Consider the following 16455-nt stretch of genomic DNA (forward strand, 5'->3'; position numbering starts at 1 on the left):
CGGTACAGTTCTCTTCTCATACCTGTATTACGGTACAGTTCTCTTCTCATACCTGTATTACGGTACAGTTCTCTTCTCATACCTGTATTACGGTACAGTTCTCTTCTCATACCTGTATTACGGTACAGTTCTCTTCTCATACCTGTATTACGGTACAGTTCTCTTCTCATACCTGTATTACGGTACAGTTCTCTTCTCACACCTGTATTACGGTACAGTTCTCTTCTCATACCTGTATTACGGTACAGTTCTCTTCTCATACCTGTATTACGGTACATGCTCTAATCACACCTGTGTTACGGTAAAATGCTTTTCTCATACCTGTGTTATGTTAGAATGCTCTTATCATACCTGTATTACGGTAGAATGCTCTTCTTATACCTGTATTACGGTATAAAGCCCCTCTCATACCTGTATTACGGTATAATGCCCCTCTCATACCTGTATTACGGTACAATGCCCCTCTCATACCTGTATTACGGGCGAATGCTCTAATCATACCTGTACTATGGTATACGGCTCTAATCATACCTAATTTACAGTATAAGGCTCTAATCATACCTGTATTACGGTATACGGATCTATCATACCTGATTTACGGTATAAGGCTCTAATCATACCTGTATTACGGTATAAGGCTCTAATCATACGTGTATTATGGTATAATGCCCCTCTCATACCTGTATTATGGTATAATGCCCCTCTCATACCTGTATTATGGTACCTTACACAAGGTTGCCCTCTTTCTATCTCCCTTCTTACATTATTTGCTCAGAATATTTCTCAGACTATTACCTACAGTCGAAAAAATAACTTTTGGATATGAGATTGGTGGTCCACAGCCCACACACTCCCCCACAGCCCGGTTCACCTGAAATTCACCTGGACGTTCTACTTCCTGGACCTGGACCCATTAGGGTTGAACGGCAGGAACACAGATTTACCGGGATTTACCATGCAAAACCACTCACATTTTCCCAGGATAAATAGCTGTGAGAAAACCGGTAAATTATAATAAATGATTCATATGAACAGCATGGTGTGAAATGGAACTGTTAAATGATATGAGATGTCTAAATCTGGCTGCCCTACAGCCTCTGATGATGAACCATCAACGCTCTGGGTGGAGGACAGACAGCCCTTCTCAGGGTGGGGACAGACAGACCATCTCAGGGTGGAGGACAGACAGCCTTTCTCAGGGTGGGGACAGACAGCCCTTCTCAGGGTGGAGGACAGACAGCCCTTCTCAGGGTGGAGGACAGACAGCCCTTCTCAGGGTGGGGACAGACAGCCCTTCTCAGGGTGGAGGACAGACAGCCCTTCTCAGGGTGGAGGACAGACAGCCCATCTCAGGGTGGGGACAGACAGCCCTTCTCAGGATGGGGGACAGACGGCCCAACTCAGGGTGGGGACAGACGGCCCAACTCAGGGTGGGGGACAGACAGCCCTTCTCAGGGTGGCTTGGAAAAACTCCCTAGAAAGGTAGGAACCGAGGTAGAAACCTAGAGAGGAACCTAGCTCTGAGGGGTGGCCAATCCTCTTCTGGCTGTGCTGGGTGGAGATTATAAGAGTACATGGCCATTAAGACCAGATCGTTCTTCTTCAAACGTTCATAGAAAATCAGCAGGGTCAAATAATAATCGCAGGTCAGCAGCTGCAGGAGAAAATGTCAGTTGGCTTTTCATAGCCAAGCATTCAGAAGTTGAGACAGCATGTGAGGTAGAAAGAGAGAGAGAGAGTTGAAAACAGCAGGTCCGGGACAAGGTAACACGTGTACAGGGTGTACAGGGTTCCATAGCCGCAGGCAGAACAGTTGAAACTGGAGTAGCAGCACGACCAGGTGCACTGGGGACAGCCAGGAGTCATCAGGCCAGGTTGTCCTGAGGCATGGCCCTCAGGCTCAGGTTCTCCGGGAGGGGAGGAAGAGAGAGAGGGAGGGAGGGAGGGAGAGAGAGAGAGAATTCGAGGAAGCATACTTAAATTCACACAGGACACCAGATAAGACAGGAGAATTACACCAGATATAACAGACTGAATCTAACCCCCGGCACATAGACTATTGCAGCATGGATAGTGGAGGCTAAGACGGAGGGGTTGGGAGACACTGTGGCTCCGTCCGACGATACCCCCGGACAGGGCCAGCCATGCAGAATATGACCCCACCAATTTTGCAAAAGCACAGCCCCCACACCACTAGAGGGATATAAACAGACCATCAACTTACTACCCTGAGACAAGGCTGAGTATAGTCTACGGAGATCTCCTCCACCGCATGAGCCCGAGGGGGTGCAAACTGGACAGGAAGATCACGGCAGTGACTCAACCCACTCAGGTGACGCACCCCTTTCCAGGGATGTCATGGAAGAGCACTAGTAAGCCAGTGACTCAGCCCCCATAATAGGGTCAGATGCAGAGAATCCCAGTGGAGAGAAGGGAGCCGGACAGGCAGAGACAGCAAGGGCGGTTCATCGCTCCAGTACCTTGCTGTTCACCTTCGCACCCCTGGGCCAGACTACACTCAATCATAGGACCTACTGAAGAAATGAGTCTTCAGTAAGGACTTAAAGGTCGAGACTGAGTCTGCATCTCTCACATGGATAGGCAGACCATTCCATAAAAATTGAGCTCTATAGGAGAAAGCCCTGCCTCCAGCTGTTTGCTTATAAATTCTAGGGACAGTAAGGAAGCCTGCGTCTTGTGACCGTAGCGCATGCGTAGGTATGTACGGCAGGACCAAATCGTGGGGAGATAGGTAAGAGATAGGTAGCATGGCTACAAGGCCCTCACCCGCCTTTCTTCTGGAAATCTGACAAGGCCTCCAACATTAGTACAGAGACAAAGAGGAGTTGCAATTCAACAGCTCCCGGACAAACTAAACACCTTCTTTGCTGGCTTCGAGAAAAACAACACTGAGCTGCCGGCGTAGGCCTCCGCCGTTCCTAAGGACTGTGTGCTCCCGATCTCCGTGGCCAATGTGAGTAAGACATATAAGCGTGTTAACCCTTGCAAGTACACTAGCTGGCTGGAGTGTTTATGGACATATTCAATCATTCCCTATCCCAGTCTGTTGTCTCCACTTGCTTCACGATGTCCACCATCATTCCTCTATCCAAGAAAGCTAAGGTAACTGAACTAAATAACTAATCGCCCCGTAGCACTCACTTCTGTCATCATGAAGTGCTTTGAGAGGCTAGTTAAGGACCATATTGCCTCCACCTTAGCCGACACCCTAGACCCACTACAATTTGCTTACCGCCCCAACAGCACCCCTCCTCTACTCCCAGTTTACCCAAGACTGTGTGGCCACACACGTCTCAAACTCAATCATCAAGTTTGCTAACAACACAACAGTGGTAGACCTGATTACCAACCACGACGAAACAGCCCAAAGGGAGGAGGTGAGGAGGTGAGTGCCTTGGCAGAGTCAACAAAACGAAGTACCTGATCGTGGACTTCAGGAAACAGCAGAGAGAGCACGCCCCCATCCCATATCAACAGGGCCGCAGTGGAGTGGGTCAAAAGCTTCAAGTCCCACATCACTGAAGACCGGAAATGCACACCGACAGTGTGCTGAAGAAAGGAGTCTGAAGAAATGTTGCTTGACCCCTAAATCCCTCACGAACTGCTACAGATTCACCATTGAGAGCATCCAGTCAGGCTGTATCACTGCCTGGTACGGCAATTGCACCCCCTGCAACCGCAGGGCTCTCCAGGGGGTGGTGCGGTCAGCCCAATGCAGCATAGGGGCACATTGACTGACTGACAGCCAGGACACGGAAAGCATCCAGTGTCACAGGAAGGCCAAGAAGACCATCAAGGACCTCAGCCACCCGAGCCACGGCTGTTCACCCCACTGTTTACCCTACTACCATCTAGCAGGCAAAGACTGCTGGGACAGAGAGACTGATAAACAGCTTATATGCCCATTCCATCAGACTGTTAAACAGCCACCACTAGAAGGCTTCTGCCCAGTACCCTGCCCTCTGCTGCCCCTTAGTCAGTGGCCATGTCCGAATACCCATACTGGCATAGCACATACTTAAACTGCATACTATTTACTATTTAGCACATACTGTTTAGTAACAGGATTTAGTATGCCATGGTCACAACGCTGTAGCGGCTCCTGCTTGGCTGTGTAGGTGATTCAACCAAATGGAGTTATAGTCCTACTCAGGCTGGTTATAGACAGACTATCACATTCAACCTAATGGAGTTATAGACCTCCTCAGGCTGGTTATAGACCTCCTCAGGCTGGTTATAGACCTACTTAGGCTGGTTATAGACCTCCTCAGGCTGGTTATGGACAGACTGTCACATTCAACGTATACTGTCGTAGACCATACAGAACATCTGTCCTATTTAACTACAGGAGGTCTCTAAAGGGAGACGGCTGGAATGGAGTTCATGGAATGGTATCAAACATGGAAACCACGTGTTTGATGTACTCGATACCATTCCATTAATTCCCTTCCAGCCATATTATGAGCCCATCCTCCCCGATTAAAGGTGCCACCAGCCGCCTGTGATTTCAACATAGTTATTAGCGAAAACCAAAGTTCTCTAACATAAGGTATATAAATTAAATTCAATTAAATAGCCAAAACCCTTTAAATTGTTCCAATCAAAAGGCTCTTGCACAGTAAAATGTAGACAGTCATCTCACATTCAGAACCGCTGGACAGCAACATAGTGAAATAAAGCACTGATCACTGGGAACAGACATCAGAATGACTTCTCAGGCTTGATTCATAAATTAAATCATTAGATAGTTAGCCTAAAACATTCCACGTGTCCAAATGAAAAGACCTGATTAACGTGACGTCAACAACGCAGTCACGTCCTGAGTCCCCGGGGCGGACACATTCACAAATCAAAAAAGATGGTTTAGTATTTACACTGAACAAAAATATAAAACACAACAATTTAAAAGATTTTACTGAGTTTACAGTTCATATAAGGAAATGAGTCAAATGAAATACTGTATATTCATTAGTCCCTAATCTATGGATTTCACATGACTGGGAATACAGATATGAATCTGTTGGTCACAGATACCTTTTTTTTAAAAGGTAGGGGTGTGGATCAGAAAACCAGTCAGTATCTGGTGTGACCACCATTTGCCTCATTCAGCGCTACACATCTCTTTCGCATAGAGTTGATCAGGTTGTTGATTGTGGTCTGTGGAATGTTGTCCCACTCCTCTTCAATGGCTGTGCGAAGTTGCTGGATATTGGCGGGAACTGGAACACGCTGTCGTACATGTTGATCCAGAGCATCCCAAACATGCTCAATGGATGAAATATCTGGTGAGTTGCATGCTACGGTAGAACTGGGCCATTTTCACCTTCCAGGAATTGTGTACAGATCCTTGTGACATGGCGCCGTGCATCATTATGATGAAACATGAGGTGATGGCGGCAGGTGAATGGCACGACAACGGGCCTCAGGATTCTCTTCACTGTATCTCTGTGCATTCAAATTGCCATAGATAAAAATGCAATTGTGTTCGTTATCCGTAGCTTATGCTGCCCGTACCATAACCCCACCGGCAAACCGTTCACCCACATGACGCCCCCACACGACGCCCCCACACGACGCCCCCACACGACGCCCCCACACGACGCACCCACACAACGCCCCCACACGACGCCCCCACACCCACACGACGCCCCCACACGACGCCCCCACACGACGCCCCCACACAACGCACCCACACGACGCCCCCACACGACGCACCCACACGACGCCCCCACACGACGCACCCGACGCACCCACACGACGCCCCCACACGACGCCCCCACACGACGCCCCCACACGACGCCCCCACATGACGCACCCACATGACGCCCCCACACGACGCCCCCACACGACGCCCCCACACGACGCCCCCACACGACGCACCCACACGACGCCCCCACACGACGCACCCACACGACGCCCCCACACGACGCCCCCACACGACGCACCCACACGACGCACCCACACGACGCCATCAACTGCCTGGTACAGTTGAAACAGGGATTCATCCGTGAAGAGCACACTTCTCCAGCGTGCCAGTGGCCATCGAAGGTGAACATTTGCCCACTGAAGTCGGTTACAACGCCGAACTGCAGTCAGGTCAAGACCCTGGTGAAGACGACAACGATGCAGATCAGCTTCTCTAAGAAGACGGTTTCTGACAGTTTCTTTGGTTGTTCAAACCCACGGTTTCATCAGCTGTCCGGGTGGCTGTTCTCAGACGTTCCTGCAGGTGAAGAAGCCGGATGCGGAGGTCCTGGGCAAGGTTGCACGTTGTCTGCGGTTGTGAGGCCAGTATGATGTGCTGCCAAATTCTCTAAAACGACGTTGTAGGTGGATTATGGTCGAGAAATTAACAATAAATTATCTGGCAACAGCTCTGGTGGACATTCCTGGAGTCAGCATGCCAACAAGGTACAAATCTGTCGTTCTGCCCCTGAACAGGCAGTTAACCCACTGTTCCTAGGCCGTCATTGAAAATAAGAATTTGTTCTTAACTGACTTGCCTAGTTAAATAAAGGTAAAATAAATAATAAAATAAAAAATTGCATGCTCATTAACGTGGATGTAAACAAATATGTGCACAAGATTGGAGCAAAATAAGCTTTTTGTTTGTATGGAAAATTTCTGGGATCTTTTATTTCAGCTCATGAAACATGGGACCAACACTTTACATGTTGTGTTTATATTACTGTTCAGTTTAAAAGCTCTGACAAAGGCCAAGAGAACAATAAACATTTTTCAGCAAGAAAACAGAAATCTGCTTTGCATAAAATTTCAATTAAAATATTTCTGTTTTAAAAGATGTAGCCTACGATTAGTTTTTTAAAAACTTTTTAAGGAGAACAAAAATGACTTAGTAGCCTAGTTTTGTTGTTGGCTACTTGAAGAGAACTCAAATTTGACTAGATGAACCCCCCGAAATGAGTAAATCATCTTGGCATTTAAACCATAATAGATTTTCTAAATTTTGCATAGTATGAAACATATTTTTGCATACTGAGAATGCATCATGCATGATTGTGTTGTTTCCCCACTTTCTGTTGACTTCGGTAGAACAGCCCCATGTCTAATTGATCAGCGGTTGTCAAATCAAATCAAATCTAAATGTATTAGTCACATGCGACGAATACAACAAGTGTAGACTTCACCGTGAAATGCTTACTTACAAGCCCTTAACCAACAGTGCAGTTCAAGTAAAATGGAATATTTACCAAGACTAAAATAACAAAAGTAATACTAAAAACAATGCTGAAAATTAGTATGACATCCTGGAATTTAAAAAATACTCGATTATTGAAATGTTGCATACTATTAAACATTTTGCATGCTCAACGGCCTACAATTTAAGACGGAAGTATGAGTGTTGGGACCCTGTTACTACCAACCTGCACCTTAGTTACTGTTACTAGTCTCCTACCACCCTGCACCTTAGTTACTGTTACTACCACCCTGCACCTTAGTTACTGTTACTACCACCCTGCACCTTAGTCACTGTTACTACCACCCTGCACCTTAGTCACTGTTACTAGTCTCCTACCACCCTGCACCTTAGTCACTGTTACTACCACCCTGCACCTTAGTTACTGTTACTACCACCCTGCACCTTAGTCACTGTTACTACCACCCTGCACCTTAGTTACTGTTACTACCACCCTGCACCTTAGTCACTGTTACTACCACCCTGCACCTTTAGTTACTGTTACTACCACCCTGCACCTTAGTTACTGTTACTACCACCCTGCACCTTAGTTACTGTTACTACCACCCTGCACCTTAGTTACTGTTACTACCACCCTGCACCTTAGTCACTGTTACTACCACCCTGAACCTTAGTCACTGTTACTAGCATCCTACCACCCTGAACCTTAGTCACTGTTACTAGCATCCTGCACCTTAGTTACTGTTACTAGTCTCCTACCACCCTGCACCTTAGTCACTGTTACTAGCACCCTGCACCTTAGTCACTGTTACTACCACCCTGAACCTTAGTCACTGTTACTACCACCCTGAACCTTAGTCACTGTTACTAGTCTCCTACCACCCTGAACCTTAGTCACTGTTACTAGTCTCCTACCACCCTGCACCTTAGTCACTGTTACTAGCCTCCTACCACCCTGCACCTTAGTCACTGTTACTAGTCTCCTACCACCCTGCACCTTAGTCACTGTTACTAGCCTCCTACCACCCTGCACCTTAGTCACTGTTACTAGCATCCTACCACCATGCACCTTAGTCACTGTTACTAGCATCCTACCACCCTGCACCTTAGTCACTGTTACTAGTCTCCTACCACCCTGCACCTTAGTCACTGTTACTAGCATCCTACCACCCTGCACCTTAGTCACTGTTACTAGCATCCTACCACCCTGCACCTTAGTCACTGTTACTAGCCTCCTACCACCCAGTACTCTACCCCGAACCTTAGTTACTGTTACTAGCCTCCTACCACCCTGCACCTTAGTCACTGTTACTAGCATCCTACCACCCCGAACCTTAGTTACTGTTACTAGCCTCCTACCACCCTGCACCTTAGTCACTGTTACTAGCATCCTACCACCCTGCACCTTAGTCACTGTTACTAGCATCCTACCACCCAGTACTCTACCCCGAACCTTAGTTACTGTTACTAGCCTGCTACCACCCTGCACCTTAGTCACTGTTACTAGCCTCCTACCACCCAGTACTCTACCCCGAACCTTAGTTACTGTTACTAGCCTCCTACCACCCTGCACCTTAGTCACTGTTACTAGCATCCTACCACCCCGAACCTTAGTTACTGTTACTAGCCTCCTACCACCCTGCACCTTAGTCACTGTTACTAGCATCCTACCACCCTGCACCTTAGTCACTGTTACTAGCATCCTACCACCCAGTACTCTACCCCGAACCTTAGTTACTGTTACTAGCCTGCTACCACCCTGCACCTTAGTCACTGTTACTAGCATCCTACCACCCAGTACTCTACCCTGAACCTTAGTTACTGTTACTAGCCTCCTACCACCCTGCACCTTAGTCACTGTTACTAGCATCCTACCACCCTGCACCTTAGTCACTGTTACTAGCATCCTACCACCCTGCACCTTAGTCACTGTTACTAGCATCCTACCACCCTGCACCTTAGTCACTGTTACTAGCCTCCTACCACCCAGTACTCTACCCCTAACCTTAGTTACTGTTACTAGCCTCCTACCACCCAGTACTCTACCCCGAACCTTAGTTACTGTTACTAGCCTCCTACCACCCAGTACTCTACCCCGAACCTTAGTTACTGTTACTAGCCTCCTACCACCCTGCACCTTAGTTACTGTTACTAGCCTCCTACAGCCCTGCACCTTAGTCACTGTTACTAGCCTCCTACCACCCAGTACTCTACCCCGAACCTTAGTTACTGTTACTAGCCTGCTACCACCCTGCACCTTAGACACTGTTACTAGCATCCTACCACCCAGTACTCTACCCTGAACCTTAGTTACTGTTACTAGCCTGCTACCACCGTGCACCTTAGTCACTGTTACTAGCATCCTACCACCCTGCACCTTAGTCACTGTTACTAGCATCCTACCACCCTGCACCTTAGTCACTGTTACTAGTCTCCTACCACCCTGCACCTTAGTCACTGTTACTAGCATCCTACCACCCTGCACCTTAGTCACTGTAACTAGCATCCTACCACCCTGCACCTTAGTCACTGTTACTAGCATCCTACCACCCTGAACCTTAGTCACTGTTACTAGCCTGCTACCACCCTGCACCTTAGTCACTGTTACTAGCCTCCTACCACCCTGCACCTTAGTCACTGTTACTAGCATCCTACCACCCTGCACCTTAGTCACTGTTACTAGCCTCCTACCACCCTGCACCTTAGTCACTGTTACTAGCATCCTACCACCCTGCACCTTAGTCACTGTTACTAGCATCCTACCACCCTGCACCTTAGTCACTGTTACTAGCCTCCTACCACCCTGCACCTTAGTCACTGTTACTAGCATCCTACCACCCTGCACCTTAGTCACTGTTACTAGCCTCCTACCACCCTGCACCTTAGTCACTGTTACTAGCATCCTACCACCCTGCACCTTAGTCACTGTTACTAGCCTCCTACCACCCTGCACCTTAGTCACTGTTACTAGCCTCCTACCACCCTGCACCTTAGTCACTGTTACTAGCCTCCTACCACCCTGCACCTTAGTCACTGTTACTAGCCTCCTACCACCCTGCACCTTAGTCACTGTTACTAGCATCCTACCACCCAGTACTCTACCCTGAACCTTAGTTACTGTTACTAGCCTGCTACCACCCTGCACCTTAGTCACTGTTACTAGCATCCTACCACCCTGCACCTTAGTCACTGTTACTAGCATCCTACCACCCTGCACCTTAGTCACTGTTACTAGTCTCCTACCACCCTGCACCTTAGTCACTGTTACTAGCATCCTACCACCCTGCACCTTAGTCACTGTAACTAGCATCCTACCACCCTGCACCTTAGTCACTGTTACTAGCATCCTACCACCCTGCACCTTAGTCACTGTTACTAGCCTCCTACCACCCTGCACCTTAGTCACTGTTACTAGCCTGCTACCAGCCTGCAACTTAGTCACTGTTACTAGCATCCTACCACCCTGAACCTTAGTCACTGTTACTAGCATCCTACCACCCTGCACCTTAGTCACTGTTACTAGCCTCCTACCACCCTGAACCTTAGTCACTGTTACTCGCATCCTACCACCCTGAACCTTAGTCACTGTTACTAGCATCCTACCACCCTGAACCTTGGTCACTGTTACTAGCCTGCTACCAGCCTGCACCTTAGTCACTGTTACTAGCCTCCTACCACCCTGCACCTTAGTCTCTGTTACTAGCCTGCTACCAGCCTGCACCTTAGTCACTGTTACTAGCATCCTACCACCCTGCACCTTAGTCACTGTTACTAGCATCCTACAACCCTGCACCTTAGTCACTGTTACTAGCCTCCTACCACCCTGCACCTTAGTCACTGTTACTAGCCTGCTACCAGCCTGCACCTTAGTCACTGTTACTAGCATCCTACCACCCTGAACCTTAGTCACTGTTACTAGCATCCTACCACCCTGCACCTTAGTCACTTTTACTAGCCTCCTACCACCCTGAACCTTAGTCACTGTTACTAGCATCCTACCACCCTGAACCTTAGTCACTGTTACTAGCATCCTACCACCCTGAACTCTACCCTGAACCTTAGTCACTGTTACTAGCATCCTACCACCCTGAACCTTAGTCACTGTTACTAGCGTCCTACCACCCTGCACCTTAGTCATTGTTACTAGCATCCTACCACCCTGCACCTTAGTCACTTTTACTAGCCTCCTACCACCCTGAACCTTAGTCACTGTTACTAGCATCCTACCACCCTGAACCTTAGTCACTGTTACTAGCGTCCTACCACCCTGCACCTTAGTCATTGTTACTAGCATCCTACCACCCTGCACCTTAGTCACTGTTACTAGCCTCCTACCACCCTGCACCTTAGTCACTGTTACTAGCCTCCTACCACCCTGAACCTTAGTCACTGTTACTAGCATCCTACCACCCGGTACTCTACCCTGAACCTTAGTCATTGTTACTAGCCTGATACCACCCTGCACCTTAGTCACTGTTACTAGCATCCTACCACCCTGAACCTTAGTCACTGTTACTAGCCTGCTACCACCCGGAACCTTAGTCACTGTTACTAGCCTCCTACCACCCTGCACCTTAGTCACTGTTACTAGCATCCTACCACCCTGAACCTTAGTCACTGTTACTAGCGTCCTACCACCCTGCACCTTAGTCATTGTTACTAGCATCATACCACCCTGCACCTTAGTCACTGTTACTAGCATCCTACCATCCTGCACCTTAGTCACTGTTACTAGCATCCTACCACCTGGTACTCTACCCTGAACCTTAGTCATTGTTACTAGCATCCTACCACCCAGTATCCTGCCCTGAACCTCAGTCACTGTTACTAGCCTGCTACCACCCTGCACCTTAGTCACTGTTACTAGCCTGCTACCACCCGGTACTCTACCCTGAACCTTAGTCACTGTTACTAGCAGCCTACCACCCTGAACCTTAGTCACTGTTACTAGCCTCCTACCACCCTGAACCATAGTCACTGTTACTAGCATCCTACCACCCTGAACCTTAGTCACTGTTACTAGCCTGCTACCACCCTGAACCTTAGTCACTGTTACTAGCCTCCTACCACCCTGAACCTTAGTCACTGTTACTAGCCTCCTACCACCCTGCACCTTAGATACTGTTACTAGCCTGCTACCACCCTGAACCTTAGTCACTGTTACTAGCCTCCTACCACCCTGAACCTTAGTCACTGTTACTAGCCTCCTACCACCCTGCACCTTAGATACTGTTACCAGCCTCCTACCACCTGGTACTCTACCCCTTAGAGACTGTTACTAGACAGCTACCACCTGGTACTCAACCCTGCACCTTAGAGACTGCTGCCCTATATACATAGTCACTGAACACTGGTCACTTTAATACTGTTAATATATCTACTGCTGTGCTACATTTTTTAAAATAAGTTAATCTTTTTTTGATTATTCCCGCGCTTGTTTGTCGTTTCCTGTATTGATTGACAGGAACTAGTAACACAAGCATCTTACTGCAGCCACCGTAACACCTGCTAACTGTGTACACGACCAGTACGATTTGATTTGATTCGCTCAGGTTGTTGTCAAGGATATATGTCAGTCTTTTATTTAACCAGGAAGTCCTATTGAGGTCAAAAGACCTCTTTCCCAAGTGTGACTGTTTTCACACAACGGTTTTCTATCTATATCTCTCACTGTCGCTGTTTCTCCTTCTCTCTGTTTCTGCCTGTTCCCCCCTCCACCCTTCTCCCTCCCACCCAGGTTTCCCGTATGAGAAGGTGAGGGAGAGGACTCTGTACCTCCAGGTGTTGGACTTTGACCGGTTCAGTCGTAACGACCCCATCGGGGAGGTATCCATCCCTCTCAACAAGCTCAGTGACCTGGGACACATGCAGACCTTCTGGAAGGAGCTCAAACCCTGCATGGATGGAGCGGTAAGTTGGGTCAACTTTTCCCCAAAAATATACGTTGTCAGACCAGACAGTCTTTCTCCATTCAACCTATTTACAGCTTATTTCTCTCGGTTTAATCAGTGTCCAGACCAGGGGCCGTACTCACTAAGTGTGTCTCAGAGTAGGTCTGCTACTTTGATCTAGGAACAGGTCTCCCCTATTAGTCATTATGATTTAACATGTGAAACTGTTCCTGGGTTTAGTGCTCCTACACTAAGATGCTTTGTGAGTATACAGGCTCAGATCAAGGGTGATCTGTCTACACTGCATGTAAGTGACTAACTGCTGTGTCTGTCTGTCTGTCTGTCTGTCTGTCTGTCTGTCTGTCTGTCTGTCTGTCTGTCTGTGTGTGTGTGTTTCCCAGGGGAGGCGAGGGGACTTGCTGGTGTCTCTGTGCTATAACCCAACAGCCAACACCATCACTGTGAACATCATCAAAGCACGCAATCTCAAAGCCATGGACATAGGAGGAACATCAGGTTAGTCTCCTGTCCTTCCCTAATTCCCCCCTTCCCTCCCTCCCCTATAACCCTCCCAAAGCCATGGACATAGGAGGAACATCAGGTTAGTCTTCTCTCCTTCCCTAATTCCCCCTTCCCTCCCTCCCCTATAACCCTCTCAAAGCCATGGACATTGGGTCTCCCTCCTTCCTTACCTACCTCCCCCTTCCCTCCCTCCCCTATAACCCTCTCAAAGCCATGGACATTGGGTCTCCCTCCTTCCCTCCCTCATTCTCTCCACCATCACCCCCTGAATCCCTTTCTCAAAGCCTTTGTCTCTGGGAGTCTCGGGGATTCTCAGGGAGTCTCGGGGATTCTCAGGGAGTCTCGGGAACACTCTGGGAGTCTCGGGAAGACTCTGGGAGTCTCTGGGAGTCTCGGGAAGACTCTGTGAGTCTCGGGAAGACTCTGTGAGTCTCGGAGCTCGGGAAGACTCTGGGAGTCTCGGGGGGTCTGTAGAATCTATGGAGTTCTAATCCCGTATTTCCTGTTCCTAACCATATCTGACTGTTTCTCATAGGACAAGTGGAAAAACGGAGGTTCGGTGATAGACATAGAGACACAGAAATAAATTATGGGCACAGTCGATCGGCCAAGCCGGGGCTAGAACCCCCCGTGTCCAAGAGTGCATGTGTGGTCTGGAGTCCTGGGTTTTACTGTTACACCAGACTCCATTATAAGTCCTGAGTGTTACTGCTGTCCTGAGTGTTACTGCTACACCAGACTCCATTATAAGTCCTGAGTGTTACTGCTGTCCTGAGTGTTACTGCTACACCAGACTCCATTATAAGTCCTGAGTGTTACTGCTACACCAGACTCCATTATAAGTCCTGAGTGTTACTGCTACACCAGACTCCATTATAAGTCCTGGGTTTTACTGCTACACCAGACTCCATTATAAATTCCTGAGTGTTACTGCTGTCCTGAGTGTTACTGCTACACCAGACTCCATTATAAGTCCTGAGTGTTACTGCTACACCAGACTCCATTATAAGTCCTGAGTGTTACTGCTACACCAGACTCCATTATAAGTCCTGGGTTTTACTGCTACACCAGACTCCATTATAAGTCCTGAGTGTTACTGCTGTCCTGAGTGTTACTGCTACACCAGACTCCATTATAAGTCCTGAGTGTTACTGCTACACCAGACTCCATTATAAGTCCTGAGTGTTACTGCTACACCAGACTCCATTATAAGTCCTGAGTGTTACTGCTACACCAGACTCCATTATAAGTCCTGAGTGTTACTGCTGTCCTGAGTGTTACTGCTACACCAGACTCCATTATAAGTCCTGAGTGTTACTGCTACACCAGACTCCATTATAAGTCCTGAGTGTTACTGCTACACCAGACTCCATTATAAGTCCTGAGTGTTACTGCTACACCAGACTCCATTATAAGTCCTGAGTGTTACTGCTACACCAGACTCCATTATAAGTGATTCTAAGGCTGTTCTTTTCATTCATTATTTGTCACGGCGACCACACAGTGAGTGGAATGTTACAGTCTAGGGGTCATCTAGTCGAGTCACAACACCTCACACACTCACAAAAACACGCACACAGACAGTTCCAATAGCAAGGTGACCTTCTATGACAGAGGCACGCATCACGCCACAGCTGTGGCTAGCTATAGCTCTATATCTAGCAGAATAATCTACTGCCCCTGGCCTACTGATGTCTGCTTCAGCTAAACTCTCTCTCTCTGTCTCTCTCTCTCTCTCTCTGTCTCTTCCTCTCTCTCTCTCTCTCTGTCTCTCTCTCTCTCTCTCTCTCTCTCTCTCTGTCTCTCTCTCCATCTTTTTGTCTGCACAGCCATAGAATGAATAGGTCTCTAGCTTCGATAGGGTCACTGTGGTCACTCCTCTCTCTCTCTCTCTCTCTCTCTGTCTCTCTCTCTCTTTCTTTGTCCATCTTTTTGTCTGCACAGCCATAGAATAAATAGGTCTCTAGCTTCGATAGGGTCTCTGTGGTCACTCCTTCAGGTTTAGTCTGGTGACAGTATTTAACGGGTTTTCAGAGACTATTACTGCACCAGGAATACTTGTCTGTTTGGTCTGTTTGGTTGGTACGACGACGACACTAGAACAAACCAAATGTAACCCATAGCTCTCTGTAAGACCATAATAAAGATAAATAAATATACATTTTACTAGGCAAGTCAGTTAAGAACAAATTCTTATTTTCAATGACGGCCTAGGAACAGTGGGTTAACTGCCTGTTCAGGGGCAGAAAGACAGATTTGTACCTTGTCAGCTCAGGGGTTTGAACTTGCAACCTTTCGGGTACTAGTCCAATGCTCTAACCACTAGGCTACCCTGCCGCCCCAAAATAGATAAATAAAGATAAGCATATAGCCTGCGAGGGGATCCAATCACCGACACGAAGTCTACACAGTCGGGGAGCATCGGAACATTCCAGAAAGAAAAAAACGATGTTGAGAGGAATTTTTTGTTGTTGCAAATGTTGACAGGCGAGGAAATATTTTCTTCCGGACCTTATTGAAGACCAGGTGTGTCAAAATGAGTTTAGTCACCTCAACTTGCTCAATTTCCACATTATCTATTAAAAGATTTAGTTGAGGTTTAGGGTAGATTTACACCCCTGCTCTACCAGAATCAGTAGATTGACACCCCTGCTCTATCAGAATCAGTAGATTGACACCCCTGCTCTATCAGAATCAGTAGATTGACACCCCTGCTCTATCAGAATCAGTAGATTGACACCCCTGCTCTATTAGAATCAGTAGATTGACACCCCTGCTCTATCAGAATCAGTAGATTGACACCCCTGCTCTATCAGAATCAGTAGATTGACACCCCTGCTCTATCAGAATCAGTAGATTGAC

General features: G+C 47.7%; 1 protein-coding gene across 1 annotated transcript in view; it reads left to right on the forward strand.

The window, feature by feature from the left end:
- LOC112241608 (synaptotagmin-7-like) overlaps positions 1-16455 on the forward strand; it is a 160328-nt gene that overhangs the window by 136386 nt on the left and 7487 nt on the right. The window contains exons 7-8 of the mRNA XM_042320786.1: positions 12918-13090; positions 13473-13587. Of these exons, the coding sequence (XP_042176720.1) occupies positions 12918-13090; positions 13473-13587 (288 nt within the window). The remainder of the gene's footprint in view (positions 1-12917; positions 13091-13472; positions 13588-16455) is intronic.

Source organism: Oncorhynchus tshawytscha, linkage group LG01 (genome assembly GCF_018296145.1).
Source record: "Oncorhynchus tshawytscha isolate Ot180627B linkage group LG01, Otsh_v2.0, whole genome shotgun sequence".
NCBI classification, from domain to species: domain Eukaryota; kingdom Metazoa; phylum Chordata; class Actinopteri; order Salmoniformes; family Salmonidae; genus Oncorhynchus; species Oncorhynchus tshawytscha.